Source organism: Lithobates pipiens, unplaced genomic scaffold, assembly GCF_037356315.1.
Source record: "Lithobates pipiens isolate NorthernLeopardFrog02 unplaced genomic scaffold, aLitPip1_a1.2 Scaffold_62, whole genome shotgun sequence".
Lineage (NCBI taxonomy): Eukaryota > Metazoa > Chordata > Amphibia > Anura > Ranidae > Lithobates > Lithobates pipiens.
The window spans coordinates 2,191,876-2,212,116 of record NW_027507884.1 but is presented as its reverse complement, the minus strand read 5'-3'; the positions used below and the strand labels follow the sequence as shown (position 1 = coordinate 2,212,116).

The 20,241-nt window shown below is 47.7% G+C and overlaps 1 protein-coding gene across 3 annotated transcripts in view; it reads left to right on the top strand.

Annotated features, from left to right (window-relative positions):
* The window catches only part of LOC143958870 (death-associated protein kinase 2-like), a 146,101-nt gene that overhangs the window by 61,722 nt on the left and 64,138 nt on the right, over nt 1–20,241 (top strand). For 2 of the 3 annotated variants that reach the window (XM_077467853.1, XM_077467852.1), the window contains 3 exons: nt 17,410–17,485; nt 18,438–18,511; nt 19,733–19,787. In XM_077467853.1, the coding sequence (XP_077323979.1) occupies nt 19,755–19,787 (33 nt within the window). In that variant the 5' untranslated portion in view covers nt 17,410–17,485; nt 18,438–18,511; nt 19,733–19,754. The remainder of the gene's footprint in view (nt 1–17,409; nt 17,486–18,437; nt 18,512–19,732; nt 19,788–20,241) is intronic. The other variant, XM_077467854.1, reaches the window with a different exon arrangement.

The following is a 20,241-nucleotide window of genomic DNA, read 5'->3' as shown; positions in this document are numbered from 1 at the left end:
TTAGCTTATTTTTCTTTTCTCGCATTTTTGTAGCGGCACTCAGCCGAGCGCATCTTGAAATTAGCGTTTATGCGTGTTTTTTGCGTGACTGCTATCCGCGTTTGGGGGTGCCATTAAGAAATAATAATTTTTTTAATATTATTTATTATGATAATATTTTATTTATTTTAGTTATTTATTTTTATTATCATAATAAAAAAAAATATAAAAAAAAATAATAAAAAAACAAATAATAAAAATAAATGACTAAAATAAATAAAATAACGCGGTGCGATTTTGTTTTTTTTCCCCCTGACGTCAAACGCCCCTGGCTCGGTGGCCAAATTTGCTGCATGAGCTTTTTTGGCGCGTTTTTTCCTAATGAATGGTGCCGCTCCAAAAAAAAAAAAAACAGTCCGCGAACAGCGTCACGTGGCAGGTCTGAATGAGGTCTCGAGGTAAGCAACAGTTTACGGAGTGTCGACTCGGCTTCCTGAACTGTGCCTGATTTCTGATGTTCTTTAAGCTCCACCTCCCAGACCACTCATAATAAGTGGGATGCATTTTCAGAGTGGGCTAAGAAGAGACTATATTTATACGATCTTGCGTCGGTCGCCCCAGTCTGATGTAAAATATTAGCCTGTAGGACAATGCAGCACAATGCATTAAAACGGCACCACGGAGTGCAAAAAGGAAAAAAAAACCGCATGGCTGTGCATTACAAAAATGCATGTGAACTACGCTACCGTACTACCGTACGGTAGTATTCAAAATGACGAATCTAAACAAATGGAATGAATGTAATGAATTAATAATAATAATAAATAACAAATGGAATATAATGAATTAATAATAATAATAAAAAAATAACAATAATAATAATAAAAATATTATTATTATTATTTTAGTTCCATTTGTTTAGATTCTTTATTTCGGATAAATTCGTATTCGTTACGTTCACACTAACAGCCAAATTTGAAAGGAAATTCCAATACCTATAATTTAATCGCTATTATTTGTTGGTTAATTTTTTAGAATTTTGGGGATTTTCATTCTTTCTCATTTTCAGAGCTTCCTCTTATTTTTGGATTTTCAAATTTTCGAATTCGGAATTTTCGAAATTTACGTATTACAAATTTTCGAATTTAAAACTTTACGAATTTTTCGAATTTACGAATTTTCAAATTTCTGCAAAAAACAAATGAAACGAAATAGAACAAATTTTTCGGCAATGCACATGTCTAGGCGGAACCACCGCCCGAACTGAATGGGTTCGCGCCACAACCGCCTATGATGTACACAATTGTGGCGCAATGGCGCTTTTTTTTTGGGGTTAAAATAGGCGATAAGGAGGCAACAAAATGCCTCCTCCCTGCCCTGCGCGCCACAAGTGCAAAAGTCTAAACGCATCACTCCTCTGAAGAGCGATCATTCAGATTGCTTTACAGAGGAAATTGACAGGCGGCAAGGAGATGTTTTGACGCCTCCTGATTTGCCCTAATTTTTCCTGAACAAAACACACCCCAATCCTGTGCATTACATGTGGTCGTGGGGTGTTTGCGGTGTTTCCCACATTAGTTTGCATGGGTGTCGTTCAGCATGCTTGCCTCCCGCCAATTGCAACGCAATGGATGGCTTTTACCGCGGTTGCAAAGCATCACGGCTAGACATGTGCATTGACAACATTTTTTTTTTTCCGCTTTCGTTTCATTTGTTTTTTTTTGCTTTTTTCAGAAATTCGGAAATTCAAAAATTCGGAAATTGGGAATTCGGAAAAATGAAAATTCGGATTTTCAAATTTTCTAATTTCCGTATTTGCAAATTTTGATTTGATTCGAATTTATGAATTTCTGAATTCTTGGAAATAAAAAAATTCACAAAATCTGAAAAAAAATAAGAAAATCAGTAAAATTCTAAATAATAACTAACTATTAAATTTATAGATAGGTATTGGGATTTCCTTTCCATTTGGCTATTCGGCATTCGTTATTTCAGATAATTCGTAACTTTGGATGGATTTTATATTCGTTATGTTCCCTAACAGCCAAATTTGAAAGGAAATTCCAATACCTATAATGGTTATTATTAGTTTAGTTATTATTTCAGATTTTCGGGTTTTCGAATTTTCGAATTTTTCATTCTTTTGAATTTTCATTCTTATTCTTGGATTTTCAAATTTCCAAATTTTAGAAATTTTTAATTTATGACATTTCAAATTGGCAAAATTTTAGAATTTCCGAAACTTCTGAAATTCGAATGTCGGAAATTGGAACTTCAGATATCCGAATTTCGTAATTTCGTCATTTGAAATAATCACGACCGCAGAATGGCATGTGAACATCCCCGCTCTCTGCCATTGCAACCTAAGGTGAGGAGTGTGTGGAGGGCTTGAAATTTGGGTGCATTTTTAAGGAACCGCAACGAACCACATATACGTTGCGGCGCTCTGCGTGCATTTGTGTTGACCGCTTACCGCAACACATAGGTGAGAATGGGGCCCTTTCGGTAAGCGTAGAGACGTTTTTGACTTGAGCAGAGCTGACACATGCCCTTGGTAGAGCCGCCAGCTCACACATTGTTGTTCCTGATTGCCTTAAGTTGCTTGTAGAACGTCTCCGCTGAGCCGCGAGCTGCAGCAAGCACAATGCATGCAATCAGCAAACAATGCTGCCTCTGTGCTGCCCGGGAGCCATTGATTTCGCTATGTGTGACTGATAGGACTACGGAGGTTTGTCACGGATTCCGCAATTATTCCGCGTGTTTTGAGACACGCGCCGAAAATATATTTTTCATCTTTTCCATGTGCAGCGCACAGATGGGCCGTTGCAGAACGAGCCCCAGGGCTCCGGAGGAAGGATACAGAGCGGGAGGCCCCAAGAGCTTACTATCTATAGTGCATCACATTTCGTATTGGGCTGCATTTAAACATTCTAAAAAAAAAAAATAATAATAATAAAAACAAATAAAAAATAATTATCATGGGGCGTGGCTTGGCGCGCGGGAGAGATGGCAGCATAGTGAAGGAGCTCCGCCAGACACCCTGCCTCAGCGAGCTACATCGCCGCTAACCGCCCAAAGATGAGCAAGCAGAGCCGCTCAGCAAAGCACAGCAGACCCCGCCGACAAGTGGACACTTCCAGGGAACGAAATATCCCGGAGATTTTCAAGTCCCAGGCCGAGGCACGGAGGAGCCAGGCGGGAGCCAAGATGGCGCCGACTCACAGTCTCCGAGGCAGACTGGTGAGGACTCACAGTCTGCCTCGGAGGAAGGAGGTAGGAGACCCACTGGACCTGACCATCCCCTCACTTACGCCGATATGTCAGGCTTTGCAGCAGACATCAAGGCTTCCTTTTCTGCCGCTATAACAGACTTAAAAACGAACTTGTTAGTTCTCACAGAAAAGATGGCTGCAGCGGAGACGGCAGGCAGGCGCAGGGACCATGCCATTCAGAGGTTAGACCACGTGGCTTCCACACATGTCATGCACTTCATAGAAATCAACAGACATTTGGAGGACCTTGACAACAGGGGGAGGAGGAATAACATCAGGGTTCGGGGGATCCCCGAGTCGGTGGGGGCGGACCAGATAGTCCCTGCACTCCAGCGTGTGTTTAACAGCCTTTTGGAGAGACCTGAGGATTCCGCCATTGATTTTGTCAGGGCGCACAGGGCTCTGAGAGCCAGAGGCCCAGACACCCTCCCCCCACGGGACATTATTTGCTGTTTACACAATTTTGCCCTCAAAGAAGAGATCATGGCCAAAGCGCGCAGAAATGATCATAGTCTTTAATGGGGAGCACATTAAACTGTTTCAGGACTTGTCTCAAATCACTTTAAGGAACCGCAGGGCCCTGCGGCCTCTTCTGGAGGCTCTGAGGGCAAAGGACATACGCTACACTTGGCGCTTCCCCTTTGCTCTACTAGTGACCCACAATGGGAAACAACATGTGCTCCGCACCCCTGATGATCTCCCGGACTTCTGTGACTCACTCCAGATTGACCGCATTGCTCTCCCCGAATGGTACCAGGAGTTTCTCCCCACAAGGGGTAACGGGTTCCCGCCACACTCCCCCCCAATAACGCCGGATAAGCACTCCTCTAAAAGGCAGAAACAGGGCTGGAGGGATGGCTCTGGACTTGAAACACCACGCGGCAGGGCCCACGCGTCCCGCAGCCTACAGGAGAACTGATGCTCTGCTACCCTGGCGTTTGCTCTGGCCTGCACCCTACGCCTTGCGCTCCTATCCTCACCCTGATCCATGTTGGCGTTTGGAGCTTTTGAACTTATTGACTCCCTCCCAGGGGATAAAGTGTGCCTTGCCCCCCCCCTCCCTACGTGGCCCTGATCCCTGATTCTTCTGCCCATCTCTTGGACCTTCCCGGATCCCCCCGGGCTTGTGGGTTGCACCCGTCAGCCCTTTTCTCCAGCGCTTAGAGGGACCATACACAGCTGATCCTGGGTGACCCACGGGATGGGGCTTTCTATGCTATCGCACATTTTCAACTCCACCGGACCCCTCTCTCTCCGTTTTGGAGGAAGAACACCAGGATTTATCTGCTCTTTTTGGTTACTTAAAATACTCCCTACTCCCTTGGCCTTTAGGGCCGGCGGGCTTTGGATTGGAGATGTGGGGGGGTGTATTGCGGCCTACTGGGGGGAGGGGTTGATGGGATTGGTTTATAATGGACCCTGGTCAACATACTGCTCGTGATAATTGTTGCATTCTTGAGGGTGTATGGGTGAGGGAGGGAGGCGCTCTGGTTGGGGACGTGTTTGATGCCCCTGGCCGGAGCGTCTATGATGGCTTTGTTATGTTAACTGTTGACTGTTGCAGGCGAGAGGGCTTCTCTGTTTGCTATGCTGCTTGCTCGTTTAGTTTTAAAGGCTTTTTTGCCACAGATTTCGTTTGGCGATGTATGACTCATATTTAGATTTTTTTTTTTCTCTTTTTTGCTATTCAGGTGGGCAGGGTGGAGGCGGACCCATTACTCAGACAGTTCATTTTTGCTGTTTTGGTGTGTATATTTGTCTGATTGTTTGCCTCTATCCTACCTGATTGAAGAGGACTGGGCTGCGGATCTGATCTCTGCCCGCGGACCTCCCACGTTCCCCCCGAAGTGGGCTGACCGCCTATCCGGCGTCGGGCCACTACTTAGTTCTATCCGGGCAGTGTCTGCCCGGATAAGTGTGACCTTCTCCTCCTACTCCATCTACTCTCTCTGTTTGCCTTTCTTTTCACACCTTTTTTTTATAACCTACTTTTCTGCCTCCTCTCCTTCCCCCCTCTGTTACTGACCCCACCCTTGCTGCCTGCTGACGTCTCGGGCGGGATAGCCACCTAGGGTCCACACCCACACCTAATTTGTCCCCTTCCTCTCGACAGATCCAGGGATAGTTGCTCCCACGCCTACTCCTAGGTATAAGCAATGGCCTATTCGGGGCTTGGAAGATCGCCTACAGTGGTGTCCCACAATGTCAAAGGTCTGAATATTCCTGAGAAGCGCTCTGCCCTTCTGAGGGAACTGAGGAAAGGTAGGCCCAAGATAGTTTTCTTACAGGAAACCCACTTTAAGACTAACCAGGTGCCTAGACTGACGGATTCCCTCTTTACGGAGGCGCACCATGCCACGAGTGATGCCTCCAGGTCCAAGGGAGTATCCATCCTTCTGAGTAAGGATGCCTCTTTCGAGGTTACAAGCAAACTGGTAGACCCTGAGGGACGGTTTATTTTTCTGAAGGGTGAATGTATGGGAGTGCCCACCACGCTGGCCAACGTGTATTTCCCTAATACGGGTCATCTGACTTTTTGTCGAAAAGTGGTGAGGGAGCTGGAGGGATTTGGATCTGGCCGACTCATTCTCGGTGGCGATTTCAATATCCCTCTCGATCCCCTGGTCGATACTTCCACTGGGAAAACTTACATTACCTTCAAAATTCTCAAACAGATTAAAACTCTCTTGTACTCCCTGGACCTGGTGGATACATGGCGCTTCCTCCACCCAGATGATAGGGACTATTCGTTTTACTCAATACCCCACAACCGACATTCTAGAATCGACTACTTGTTCGTGTCCAGAAGAGACCTCCACCTTGTGAAGGAGGCCTCTATAGGCATCCAGACCATTTCGGACCATGCTCCCATTTCCGTATGCTTGGAATGGACAGACAAGGCTAGAGGCAGAGGTGCGTGGCGTTTGAACTCCTCCCTCATATCGGACCCGACGCTGCTACCTGGGCTCCATGACCAATTGACTGAGTTCTTTAGTCATAATGTGGCGCCGGAGATGGACCCCATGATGATATGGGAGGCCCACAAGTGCTATATGAGGGGGGAGTTCATTAAACTGGGTGCCCGACGGAAGAGGGAGCGGGACAAGGAGGTGTTGCAGTTGACGCAGACGATCAAGCGCCTAGAAACTTTACACAAACAGTCCCTGTCCATGCAGTCGGCCACTACCCTTTTGGAAGCCAGGAAGGCTCTTAAATCGATCCTAGACTCTCAGACTCGACGTTTCCTCTACTTCAAACGCAAACTGTATTACGAGCAAGGGGACAAGACGGGGCGGTTCTTGGCTAGAGCACTGAGAGGACCACGGTTGGGCACCACCATAGCAGGAATTCGTAATACCAGGGGTCTTATAGATAGGACCAGTGAAGACATAGCCCGTCACTTCCAGACGTTCTACTCCAGTCTCTATAACCTCCCGACTCAACATAGACCTCAGGACGTTCAAGGGGACAGACTACAAGCAATTAGGGACTACATTAGGCGCTCAGGAATTCCGTCGCTCCCAGCGGAGGTTAGCGAATCCCTAAATGTTCCCATTACCACTCTAGAAATTCAACTTGCAGTTAAGGACCTTAAGCCGGGTAAGAGCCCAGGCCCCGACGGGTTTACGGCCATATATTACAAGACCTTTTTGGACAAACTAGGAGCGCACCTTAGGACAGCACTGAACTCTCTTTCGGAACCGCGTCGGGTCCCTCCGGATTTTCTATCAGCCCACATCACTGTTTTGCCGAAACCGGGAAAAGATCCCCTGCATTGCGCTAGTTACAGGCCGATTTCCCTCCTAAACATCGACGCTAAAATCCTAGCTAAAATTATCTCTAACAGGCTACAGCCCCTATTACATGACTTGATTGGCCCAGATCAGGCGGGCTTTATGCCGGGGAGAGAGGCGAGAGATAATGTCACGAAGGTGTTGAACTTGGTCCACGCATCCGGAGAGCTTGGGATCGAGGGCCTTCTCCTATCCACGGACGCGGAGAAGGCCTTCGATCGGGTGGCGTGGGACTTCATGTTTGAGACGTGTAGGCAGGTGGGAATGGGCACCGAGATGATGTCTTGGATAACGTCCCTCTACCAAAACCCGTCGGCACGATTGAAGATCAACGGTAACCTCTCGAGCGCAATAGACATTCGCAACGGCACCAGACAGGGTTGCCCCCTTTCGCCATTATTGTTTATTCTCACTCTGGAGCCCTTCATTCGTAACGTGATAGCGAACGGGAATATTGGTGGCTACCAAGTGGGCAGGAAGGAGTACAAAGTTGCTGCTTTCGCGGACGACCTCATGTTTTTTATAACCAGGCCGCACATCTCCATCCCGGCCCTCATGAAAGAGTTCAACACCTATGGGTTCTTGTCGAATATGAAAATTAATTATACCAAATCGGAAGCGATGAATATTTCCCTACCCGAACACACTTTACAGCTGGCACGGGCTAATAGCCCTTTTAAGTGGGAGACTCATGCCATTAAATACCTGGGAGTGATGTTAACACCCAGGTTGTCCTCGCTTTTCGCTAAAAACTTCCCCCCACTTCTCAAATTGATTGAACAAGACCTTCTTAAATGGCACTCTGGCTGTTTCTCCTGGTTTGGCAGGGCGGCCATATGCAAGATGACTGTCCTACCCAAGATTCTATATCTACTACGCACCTTGCCCATAAAGATACCGCAAAGTTTTTTTAAATCCCTCCAGTCCACCCAACTGCGCTTCATCTGGGCGCATAAGCCTCCCCGCGTTAGATTCTCTCTCTTAACTAGGGGCAAGTCGGAAGGGGGGATGGGCATCCCTGATTACGGCAGATATTACCAAGCCTCCCACGTGGCACGAGTAGTCGACTGGCACTGCCATTCCGACGTTAAGGACTGGATAGCTATCGAACAAGCACTTAGCTCGACTCCCCTGCGATTCTCCCCCTGGATTCCCTTTGCTAGGCTACCAAATAGAACGAAGGAGCATCCGACAGTGGGAGCCACCTTGCACATACTACATCAACTCACGAAACAGAAGTCGACCAACGCTTTCACATCCCCTCTGAGCCCCTTGACACCCCTATGGGGGAATCCTGATTTTCCTCCGGGCATGGGTAACCATTCTTTGTTCTCGGGAGAAAGGAGACTGCCGCTTTTGGCGGGACACTGTTTTCTTGACCGACGACTTAGAGACCTGACCGACATACGGGAGGAGGGCAAAATTCCCTCCTTGTCCTGGTGGACATACTTCCAGGTCAGAGACTATTTATCCACGGGCTCTCGGAGTGGGGACTTTTGTAGAGGACACACGGACTTTGAAACTTTGTGTTTAAAAGGAGAACGGGTGCCGCGGACGACCTCGATAGCTTATAAGTGGCTGACCAACAGGACGGCCCCCGACACAGACAGGTTGAGACGGAAGTGGTCGGACGACCTGGGAGTGACGGTCACGGACGCTCAATGGAGCCAGGCCTGTAACCTGGCTCATAAATGCTCTTTGAGTACCAGGATGCAGGAAACCGCGTATAAAATTTTGACGCACTGGTATGCAACACCGGTGAAACTGCATGCGTGGTACCCACAGACCTTAGAGGTGTGCTGGCGATGTGGTGAGGGCAGGGGTACTTTGATCCACATATGGTGGCAATGCGATCGCATTAAGGTATTCTGGGACAGAGTGATAGGGCTGATACGCAAAATTACGTAAAGACCACTCTTACGCTCGATGCGGCTTGCTGCTTATTGCACATCTCAAGCTTCTCGTTCAAGAAATACAAACGTTCGCTCACCAGACACCTTTTAAACGCAGCCAAATCTCTAATACCAACCTTATGGAAGTCGCCCCTAATTCCCTCCACGAAAGACTGGTTACTAAAAGTAGCGTACATATGCGAGATGGAGGACACTAGGGCTCAGGCTGAGGAGGATGTGGGCCGTTTTCATGCAACCTGGTCTCCATGGTTTGCCTTTAGATACTCTCGAGATTACCTGGATCTGATGAACTGATTATTCCCCTTTCCCGGTGGACCTGTTGAACTCAGGGAAACCTGGGCATACGTTCTGGGACCGCGGGTGGCTCCCTGCCCTGAGACGTCCTTTTCATCCGCTTTCATATGAATCCCCCCCCCCACCTTCCCCTTCTTTTTCTCCCCCTTCTCCTCTTTATGAGTCTTTTTCATATCTCTTCTAACTGGAATGTGTAAATGGTGAATTTAAATAGTTGGGCTATGGGATAGGGCTGGGCCGGACAACGGACCCGGCCCGCTTTTTGTTGTCTGTATACCTGGCGACACTATAGACCTCAGCCCATAGAAGACCTTGGTATATCCTTTGTTTTTTTAATGCAATGTTTAATGGCGATTCTTGTACCATATGTGATTTACACAGTATTGTCTTGAATCTTGTGTTATATGTCTACACTTCCTTAATAAACTTTTGAATGTTAAAAAAATAAAAAAATAAAAATAATTATCATAATAATAATAAAAAATATATAAAATAATACAAATTATTAATATGGTGGTGCTTTTAGGACCCTATGGTCATGCACTCAGGACTCTATGGTCACACACTCAGGACCCTATGGTCACACACTCAGGACCCTATGGTCACACACTCAGTACCCTATGGTCACACACTCAAGACCCTATGGTCACACACTCAAGACCCTATGGTCACACACTCAAGAACCTATGGTTGCCCTCTCAGGACCCTATGGTTGCCCTCTCAGGACCCTATGGTGGTGCTCTCAGGACCCTATGGCGGTGCTCTCAGGACCCTATGGCGGTGCTCTCAGGACCCTATGCCGGTGCTCTCAGGACCCTTTGGCGGTGCTCTCAGGACCCTATGGCGGTGCTCTCAGGACCCTATGGCGGCGCCCTCTGAGGACCCTATGGCCGCGCTCTGAGGATCCTATGGCCGCGCTCTGAGGATCCTATGGCCGCGCTCTGAGGATCCTATTGCAGCGCTCTGAGGATCCTATGGCCGCGCTCTGAGGATCCTATGACCACGCTCTGAGGGCCCTATGGCCGCGCTCTGAGGGCCCTATGGTCGCGCTGTCAGGACCCTATGGTCGCGCTGTCAGGACCCTATGGTCGCGCTGTCAGGACCCTATGGTCGCGCTGTCAGGACCCTATGGTCGCGCTCTCAGAACCATATGTTCATGCACTCAGGACCCTATGGATGCGCTCCCAGCATGCACTGTAGACCTCCACCTGTGTCTGCGAGGCGCCGCGGTGTATTTTTACACAGAGTCTGTCACATGCCCTTGGTAGAGCCGCCAGGATCCTATTGCCGCGCTCTGAGGGCCCTATGGTCGCGCTCTGAGGGCCCTATGGTCGCGCTCTCAGAACCCTATGGTCGCGCTGTCAGGACCCTATGGTCGCGCTCTCAGAACCATATGTTCATGCACTCAGGACCCTATGGATGCGCTCCCAGCATGCACTGTAGACCTCCACCTGTGTCTGCGAGGCGCCGCGGTGTATTTTTACACAGAGTCTCTGTCCGAGGTGGCAGGTTTGGGACGGTTCCAACTTTACAAGCCTTACAAAGAGGAGTCAAGTGTCTGTGGATGAGGAGGAGATGGTCTCTTCGCTGATAAGAGGACACAGGGGGGAGGGGCGGCGGGCTCTGCGGAGAAGAAAGAGGCCATTCACTGGGGTAATGACTTCTCACAATGGCGCAATGTTCTGTGCGTTTTTGCCCTACATTCGGAGAAAAACATTACAATGGGAAACTCTAAACCTGCTTAGAAGATTGGGATCCCTTGTGTTCATATTGTACATTGCGTTCACATTGCACCTAGTTTTGCATTTTTAAATGGCACCAACGCGTTTTACATCTTTTTATTTTTTTTATTTTATTTTTATAATGTCATCTTTTTTTTTTTTTTTTTTTTTCTTTGCTTAATTTAAAAAGCTATTTAAAGATCACTTTTAGGCCTCATGCATGCGGGCGCATGTATATTCAGTGTTGCCCAATGTACGAGCGAGGCAATCTTCTTGCATTTTTGTGCAGCATGTTCAGATATTCTAGAACCAGGGCTTGTTATCAGCAGGAACACAGTTCTGGCACCGAATATGTGCGATGGCAAGAGGTGATGGGATGTGCCGGAGGGTCTATTGATGCTGACTGCTAGAGAATTTATATTCACTGTGGGGATCTATTGTTGCTGGTGGGGGGTCTATTGTTGCTACTGAGTTCTATTGCTACAGAGAGGGATCTGTTGTTGCTTGTGGTGGGGAGAATCTATTGTTGCAGGGAGGGATCAATTGTTAATGGGGAGGGGTATATTGTTGCTGCTGGGATCTATTGTTGCCGGGAGGGATCTATTGTTGCAGGGAGGGATCAGTTGTTTCTGGGGAGTCTAATGTTGCTGCTGAGATCTATTGTTGCAGGGAGGGATTTATTGTTGCTGAGGGTGGTCTATTGTTGCTACTGAGTTCTATTGCTACAGGGAGGGATCTGTTGTTGCTTGTGGTAGGGAGAATCTATTGTTGCATGGAGGGATCAATTGTTACTTGGGGGAGGGGTATATTGTTGCTGCTGAGATCTATTGTTGCCGGGAGGGATCTATTTTTTCTGGCAGGGGGGTCTATTGTTGCTGGGGGGGGGTCAGATGTTGCCGGGAGGGAGCTATTGTTTCTGGTGGGGGTGAATATATTGTTGCAGGGGGGGGGGTTGTTTGTTGCTTGTGGTGGGGGGATCTATTGTTGCAGGGAGGGATCAATTGTTGTTGGGGGGGTCTACTGTTGCTGCTGAGATCTATTGTTGCAGGGAGGGATATATTTTTGCTGCTAGTGGTGGTGGGGGGTCTATTGTTACAGGGAGGGATCAGTTGGTGGAGGGAGGTGGGGATCTATTGTTGCAGGGAGGGATCTATTGTTGCAGGGAGGGATCTATTGTTGCTGGGGGTGGTCTATTGTTGCTACTGAGTTCTATTGCTACAGGGAGGGATCTGTTGTTGCTTGTGGTAGGGAGAATCTATTGTTGCATGGAGGGATCAATTGTTACTTGGGGGAGGGGTATATTGTTGCTGCTGAGATCTATTGTTGCCGGAAGGGATCTATTTTTTCTGGCAGGGGGTCTATTGTTGCTGGGGGGTCAGATGTTGCCGGGAGGGAGCTATTGTTTCTGGTGGGGGTGAATATATTGTTGCGGGGGGGTCGATTGTTGCTTGTGGTGGGGGAATCTATTGTTGCAGGGAAGGATCAATTGTTGCTGGGGGGGGTCTACTGTTGCTGCTGAGATCTATTGTTGCAGGGAGCGATCTATTTTTGCTGGTGGTGGTGGGGGGTCTATTGTTACAGGGAGGGATCAGTTGGTGGAGGGAGGTGGGGGTCTAATGTTGTTCCTGAGATCTATTGTTGCAGGGAGGGAGTCTATTGTTGCAGGGAGGGAGTCTATTGTTGCAGGGAGGGGGTCTATTGTTGCAGGGAGGGGGTCTATTGTTGCAGGAAGGGGGTCTATTGTTGTTGGTAGTGGGTCTATTGTTGCTGGTAGTGGGTCTATTGTTGCTGGTAGTGGGTCTATTGTTGCTGGTAGTGGGTCTATTGTTACATGGAGGATCATTTGTTGCTGGGGGGAGGTGGGGCTCTAATGTTGCTTCTGAGATCTATTGTTGCTGAGGAGTATCTATTTTTGTAGGGGGATCTATTGTTTCTGGCAGGGATTGTTGTAGGGAGGGATCTATTGTTGCTGGTAGTGGGTCTATTTTTTCTGCTGGGATCTGTTGTTGCAGGGAGGGATCTGTTGTTGCAGGGAGGGAGGTGGGGGTCTAATGTTGCTTCTGAGATATATTGTTGCAGAGAGGGATATATTATTGCTGGCAAGGGGGCAGGTCTATTGTTGCTTGGGAGGATCTATTTTTGTAGGGGGGATCTATTGTTGCTGGCTGCAGGAGGTCTATTTTACTGCTTTTACTTGTTTTCATTAACACACTCCATACACAATATCTAGCACCACAAAATGATACTTGGTCCTGTATTCTCTACAAAGGGTTGTACTAGGAGGTGGGTAGGGGGAGGAACCAAGGGACGGTGCTCAGAGGTGGGTAGGGGGAGGAACCAAGGGATAGTCCACAGAGGTGGGTAGGGGGAGGAACCAAGGGAAGGTGCTCAGAGGTGGGTAGGGGGAGGAACCAAGGGATAGTCCACAGAGGTGGGTAGGGGGAGGAACCAAGGGAAGGTGCTCAGAGGTGGGTAGGGGGAGGAACCGAGGCACGGTGCTCAGAGGTGGGTAGGGGGAGGAACCGAGGCACGGTACTCAGAGGTGGGTAGGGGGAGGAACCAAGGGATGGTGCTCAGAGGTGGGTAGGGAGAGGATCCAAGGGACGGTGCTCAGAGGTGGGTAGGGGGAGGATCCAAGGCACGGTGCTCAGAGGTGGGTAGGGGGAGGATCCAAGGCACGGTGCTCAGAGGTGGGTAGGGGGAGGAACCAAGGCACGGTGCTCAGAGGTGGGTAGGGGGAGGAACCAAGGCACGGTGCTCAGAGGTGGGTAGGGGGAGGAACCAAGGGACGGTGCTCAGAGGTGGGTAGGGGGAGGAACCAAGGGACGGTGCTCAGAGGTGGGTAGGGGGAGGAACCAAGGGACGGTGCTCAGCGGTGGGTAGGGGGAGGATCCAAGGGACGGTGCTCAGAGGTGGGTAGGGGGAGAAACCAAGGGACGGTGCTCAGAGGTGAGTAGGGGGGAGGTCCAAGGGACGGTGCTCAGAGGTGGGTAGGGAGAGGATCCAAGGGACGGTGCTCAGAGGTGGGTAGGGGGAGAAACCAAGGGACGGTGCTCAGAGGTGAGTAGGGGGGAGGTCCAAGGGACGGTGCTCAGAGGTGGGTAGGGAGAGGATCCAAGGGACGGTGCTCAGAGGTGGGTAGGGGGAGGATCCAAGGGACGGTGCTCAGAGGTGGGTAGGGGGAGGAACCAAGGCACGGTGCTCAGAGGTGGGTAGGGGGAGGAACCAAGGGACGGTGCTCAGAGGTGAGTAGGGGGGAGGTCCAAGAGGTGGGTTGGGTCGGAGACAAGAGGGTGACTCGGAAGGAGGAGTCTCTGCATCTATTGTCTCTGGCTAGAACGCATTTCAGTGCATAGAATTGCATATTATTATTATTATTATTATTATTATTATTCAGTTTTTATATAGCGCCAACACTTTACAATATAAAAGGAATCCTTATATTTTTTTATCGATGAATACATGGCTTCCTCTGGTTGAGGAGGAAAAAAGTGACATCATCTGCATGCCTTTCCTCCACCAATCAGAGGAAATCTTGTTAAGCCTAGTGAATGGGGAAGAATACTGCATCATGGCCACTAGATGGCGCTGACTATCATAGGAAATCTGTATGCTCCTCAGCTCCCTCTAGTGCTGTAATGCAGAATTTTCACATTCAACCACTCAGAATGAATGTGCATGCGGGTTTAATGGACAAAAAGCTATGCAATTTTTTTTTTTATATATAAACACAACAGTGTCAGAGGGCTGCTGGCTGAGCGCCAGGGTTCTATTAGCTAAATTAAAAATCTTTTACATTTAATAAAATACCAAAAAGGGGAAGAGAAAACAAAACGTCAAGTTAAATGTTACAATAACTGTAATACACCCTGCGTGGTGTGAATGAAGAGGTGACTTCCCTTCGTTTTACAGAGATTTCTTCTCACTTCCTGTTGTGTTTCCATAACAGGAAGTGAAAATATCCATAATTGGTCACAGACTCCAAGTAATAAACTGTTCAAAAAACTGAGATAAAAAAAATATATGTGTGTGTGAGTGTATATGTGTGTGTATATGTGTGTGTGTATATATATATATATATATATATATATATATATATATATATATATATATATATATATAATTTTAAATGAATTCTGCCCTTTACCATTGCAAACATCCAAAGATGGTCAGAGACTGCAGACAGTGATGGTCAGAGACTGCAGACATGATACAGGAGATGGTCAGAGACTGCAGACATGATACAGGAGATGGTCAGAGACTGCAGACATGATACAGGAGATGGTCAGAGACTGCAGACATGATACAGGAGATGGTCAGAGACTGCAGACATGATACAGGAGATGGTCAGAGACTGCAGATAGTGATGGTCAGAGACTGCAGACATGATACAGGAAATGGTCAGAGACTGCAGACATGATACAGGAGATGGTCAGAGACTGCAGATAGTGATGGTCAGAGACTGCAGACATGATACAGGAGATGGTCAGAGACTGCAGACATGATACAGGAGATGGTCAGAGACTGCAGACATGATACAGGAGATGGTCAGAGACTGCAGACATGATACAGGAGATGGTCAGAGACTGCAGACATGATACAGGAGATGGTCAGAGACTGCAGACATGATACAGGAGATGGTCAGAGACTGCAGACATGATACAGGAGATGGTCAGAGACTGCAGATAGTGATGGTCAGAGACTGCAGACATGATACAGGAAATGGTCAGAGACTGCAGACATGATACAGGAGATGGTCAGAGACTGCAGATAGTGATGGTCAGAGACTGCAGACATGATACAGGAGATGGTCAGAGACTGCAGACATGATACAGGAGATGGTCAGAGACTGCAGACATGATACAGGAGATGGTCAGAGACTGCAGACATGATACAGGAGATGGTCAGAGACTGCAGACATGATACAGGAGATGGTCAGAGACTGCAGACATGATACAGGAGATGGTCAGAGAGTGTAAAAATGTTACAAGAGACTGCTAGAGATATTGACCAGGTTGAAGAGAGGTGTTGACCAGGTTGAAGAGAGGTGTTGACCAGGTTGAAGAGAGGTGTTGACCAGGTTGAAGAGAGGTGTTGAGGTGTTGACCAGGTTGAAGAGAGGTGTTGAGGTGTTGACCAGGTGTTGACCAGGTTGAAGAGAGGTGTTGAGGTGTTGACCAGGTTGAAGAGAGGTGTTGAGGTGTTGACCAGGTGTTGACCAGGTTGAAGAGAGGTGTTGACCAGGTTGAAGAGAGGTGTTGAGGTGTTGACCAGGTTGAAGAGAGGTGTTGAGGTGTTGACCAGGTTGAAGAGAGGTGTTGAGGTGTTGACCAGGTTGAAGAGAGGTGTTGAGGTGTTGACCAGGTTGAAGAGGGGTGTTGAGGTGTTGACCAGGTTGAAGAGGGGTGTTGAGGTGTTGACCAGGTTGAAGAGGGGTGTTGAGGTGTTGACCAGGTTGAAGAGGGGTGTTGACGAGGTGTTGACCAGGTTGAAGAGGGGTGTTGACGAGGTGTTGACCAGGTTGAAGAGGGGTGTTGACGAGGTGTTGACCAGGTTGAAGAGGGGTGTTGACCAGGTTGAAGAGAGGTGTTGAGGTGTTGACCAGGTTGAAGAGAGGTGTTGAGGTGTTGACCAGGTTGAAGAGAGGTGTTGAGGTGTTGACCAGGTTGAAGAGGGGTGTTGACCAGGTGTTGACCAGGTTGAAGAGAGGTGTTGACGAGGTGTTGACCAGGTTGAAGAGAGGTGTTGACCAGGTTGAAGAGAGGTGTTGACCAGGTTGAAGAGAGGTGTTGACGAGGTGTTGACCAGGTTGAAGAGAGGTGTTGACGAGGTGTTGACCAGGTTGAAGAGGGGTGTTGACCAGGTTGAAGAGAGGTGTTGAGGTGTTGACCAGGTTGAAGAGAGGTGTTGAGGTGTTGACCAGGTTGAAGAGAGGTGTTGAGGTGTTGACCAGGTTGAAGAGGGGTGTTGACCAGGTGTTGACCAGGTTGAAGAGAGGTGTTGACGAGGTGTTGACCAGGTTGAAGAGAGGTGTTGACCAGGTTGAAGAGAGGTGTTGACCAGGTTGAAGAGAGGTGTTGACGAGGTGTTGACCAGGTTGAAGAGAGGTGTTGACGAGGTGTTGACCAGGTTGAAGAGAGGTGTTGACCAGGTTAAAGAGAGGGCACCTGCAGATAAAGCAACTTATGTCCAAATGGATGGATTGATTGGTGCTTATTAAACACAAAGATCCTGTTTTCAGGTTGCCCTCAGTCTCTGTGAAAACGCACGTTCACGTGGCGCTAGGTTTGAACCTAGCCTTACGCAACACATTTTTTTTTTTTTTTTAACTGATGGTGGCAATTTTATGGTGATGTTTCTGATTGTCTTCTCCATGTCGATAGCTTCTTTTTTTTATTGCAACCAGGTAATTTTTGGTTATTATGTTCTTCTACAGGCTTTTTCTACGACAACTTTCCATTGCTGATCTCGGAGCGGTCAACACCCACTGTGCCGAAGACGACCATAAAGAGGTAAGCAATGTTCCCGCTCAACGATCTAATCCCCGTAGCCCCCTACACCGCCCACTCCTTGCTCCAGGCAAAGCTCTTTTGAAGTGCTTATTAGCCGAAATCCTTCAAACACAAGACGTCTCTATATGAGAATGGGTGAAAGGAAAGGTAGACCCTCCCGAAGACGGGCAAGGTTTCGAGGTCATCTTCAAACGGAAGGTGGAGGAGTGCAATGCCTCTAACATCCACCAGCTCCATGATGTCGTCATGGAGGAGCGGAAGAGGACCAACGTGAAAGCACCTTTCCTGTAGACGCTTTGACCTTAAATTGGCGCGCGCTCAAAGCATCTCTTAGTTCTTGGCCATCACCTCCTCCCGGCCACCAGGGCGTCCTCTATTATTTATTTTACAATTGTCCAACTGATCCCAGAACAATCCTTATTTATCTTACGGGAGGGTCCGGTCATTATTAACGGTACCATGGAAAGCGTTAAAGCTGAATTCCGAGAACCAAAATAACTTCCATGAAACCCTTTCCCAGGCCGGAGCGTTTTTTTTTTTTTCACGCGATTTAACCACTTCCGCTCCGAAAAGGTTTTACCCCCTTTTTGACCAGGCCATTTATTGCCATTCGGCGCTGCGTTACTTTAACTGGCAATTGCGCGGTCGTGCAACGCTGTACACAAACAAAATGTATATCATTTTTTTCACACAAATAGAGCTTTCTTGTGGTGGTATTTAATCACCGCTGCGGTTTTTTTATGATTTGCTATATAAACGAAAAAAAAAGATGGAAATTTATATTTCTAAAAAAATCGATATTTTTTACTTTCTACTATAAAACATATCCAAAAAAATTATGTAAAAAAATCGAATTTCGTCATCGAGAAGCAGACTTGTACTTCGCACCCCTGTTGTGTTTTTATCTGTCTCTGTCAATAAATCATTAACACAGTTGATCAATCTTTGTCAGATCTCTGTTGGCGGTGACACCGGGTCCTCGGAGCGGAGAGATGGCGTTCTGATATTCACCGAGCTGTCGGAGGTGTAAGTAGCCGGCCCTGAGCCAGGCATGCCGTGATTTGTGTTTTTTTAAAGTCCATATTGTCTTGTCTGCTTTCCGTAGGTGGAAGCGTCCCCTTCCTCCTAAAGTCTAGACCAGCCTTTCTCAACACAGAGGAACCCTGGAAATAATTCTCTGGTCTTGGGGAACCCCTACTAAAAATAGAAAATCTACAACTCATCATACGTTAGTGTGATGGTCAATGAGAAGAATGCTTCTTACACTTGTGGTTATTGGGAAGAATTACCTACTTACAGATAACTAAAAAGATCAATGGTGTCCTTGAGAACTTACCTGAGAGGCAGAAATTGGCCATAGCTCAGGGAACCCCTAGCAACCTCTAGAGGAACCCAAGGGTTCCATGGAACCCTGGTTGAGAAACCCTGGTCTAGACAAACCAATGGCCAGAATCCTCCATAATCTCCAGCAAAGGCAGTCGTAGCTGACCACTCCCGGTCTCTAATATACAATTCAACCCACAAATCATCAGCTGACGGTGGTGTTCCCATGTCCCAGGATGCAAAGAAGGCATCACATTCTCTAGGGCAGTGATGGTGAACCTACACTGCAGAGTGCATGAGCATCATGGGAAATGTAGTTCCAAAACATCTGGGGTGCCGAGATTCGCCATCACTGCTTTAGAAAATCACATCCTTCTTTTTAGGGGAACTATAAGGGTCTCTTTAAAAAAAAAAAGGGGGGGGGGCTGTCCAAATTTCTTCAGCTATAACCAATAAGCACTGTAATTTGCCCAAAATGTTTATTTCCTATGATTGTCAACCCCATCTAGTGGCCATAATCCGGTATTTTCATGTATGAGCACCGTAATTTGCCCAAAAATTTTATTTCCTATGATAGTCAACCGCATCTAGTGGCCATAATGCGGTATTTGCATGTATGAGCACCATAATTTGCCCAAAATTTTTATTTCCTATGATCATCCTGTGTCCAGGATTCTTCTACTGTCTGCATAGAATCAGGACAGACTCTTTCACCTTCACCCACAGCAGGACCCACCGGGTAGGGTTACGGACCCCGAACTTTTCCTTTGGTTCACAGTGATCTGAACTGCCCATTGATACTGCCTCGTTTGATTGAGTCCTCAGCTCATTTTATATGGAATCCCCCTTTAAATCCCCAGTAGACTGTCCTGTTGGAGGAGGTTCTGGAAAGTCAGGCTAACTATTAACATTTTGTGTTTTCAGCTGTTGGCACAGAATTGCCAGTATGGGGGAAAAGGGTCCTACAGATGGACCAAAGGTGAGATTGTTCCTCCTTGAGCACGGATGGTGGCTGGGCACTGCTGTCCATAATCAGTGGTGGGGCACCCTGAACATGATTCGCTTCATTAACCAATCAGGATTTTGGTTCTCTTTAGGAGGTGTCCGAATTTAACTAAATTCTGCGCTAATCGCTGGCTTTGTCTGCTTGCTGCTAATCATTTATGACCGCAGAGGACGCTTTGGGAAATAGAGCGCATCTACGCTGGGCTGTACATTGCGAGGTGCAAGGCGGTATGCACACCTGCTAAGAGTGTTGTCACACTGCCACGTGTTAGGAGTGATGTCACATTGTCGCGTGTTAGGAGTGATGTCACATTGCCATGTGTTAGGAGTGATGTCACACTGCCACCTTCTAGGAGTGATGTCACACTGCCACCTGCTAGGAGTTATGTCACACTGCCACCTGCTAGGAGTGATGTCACACTGCCACC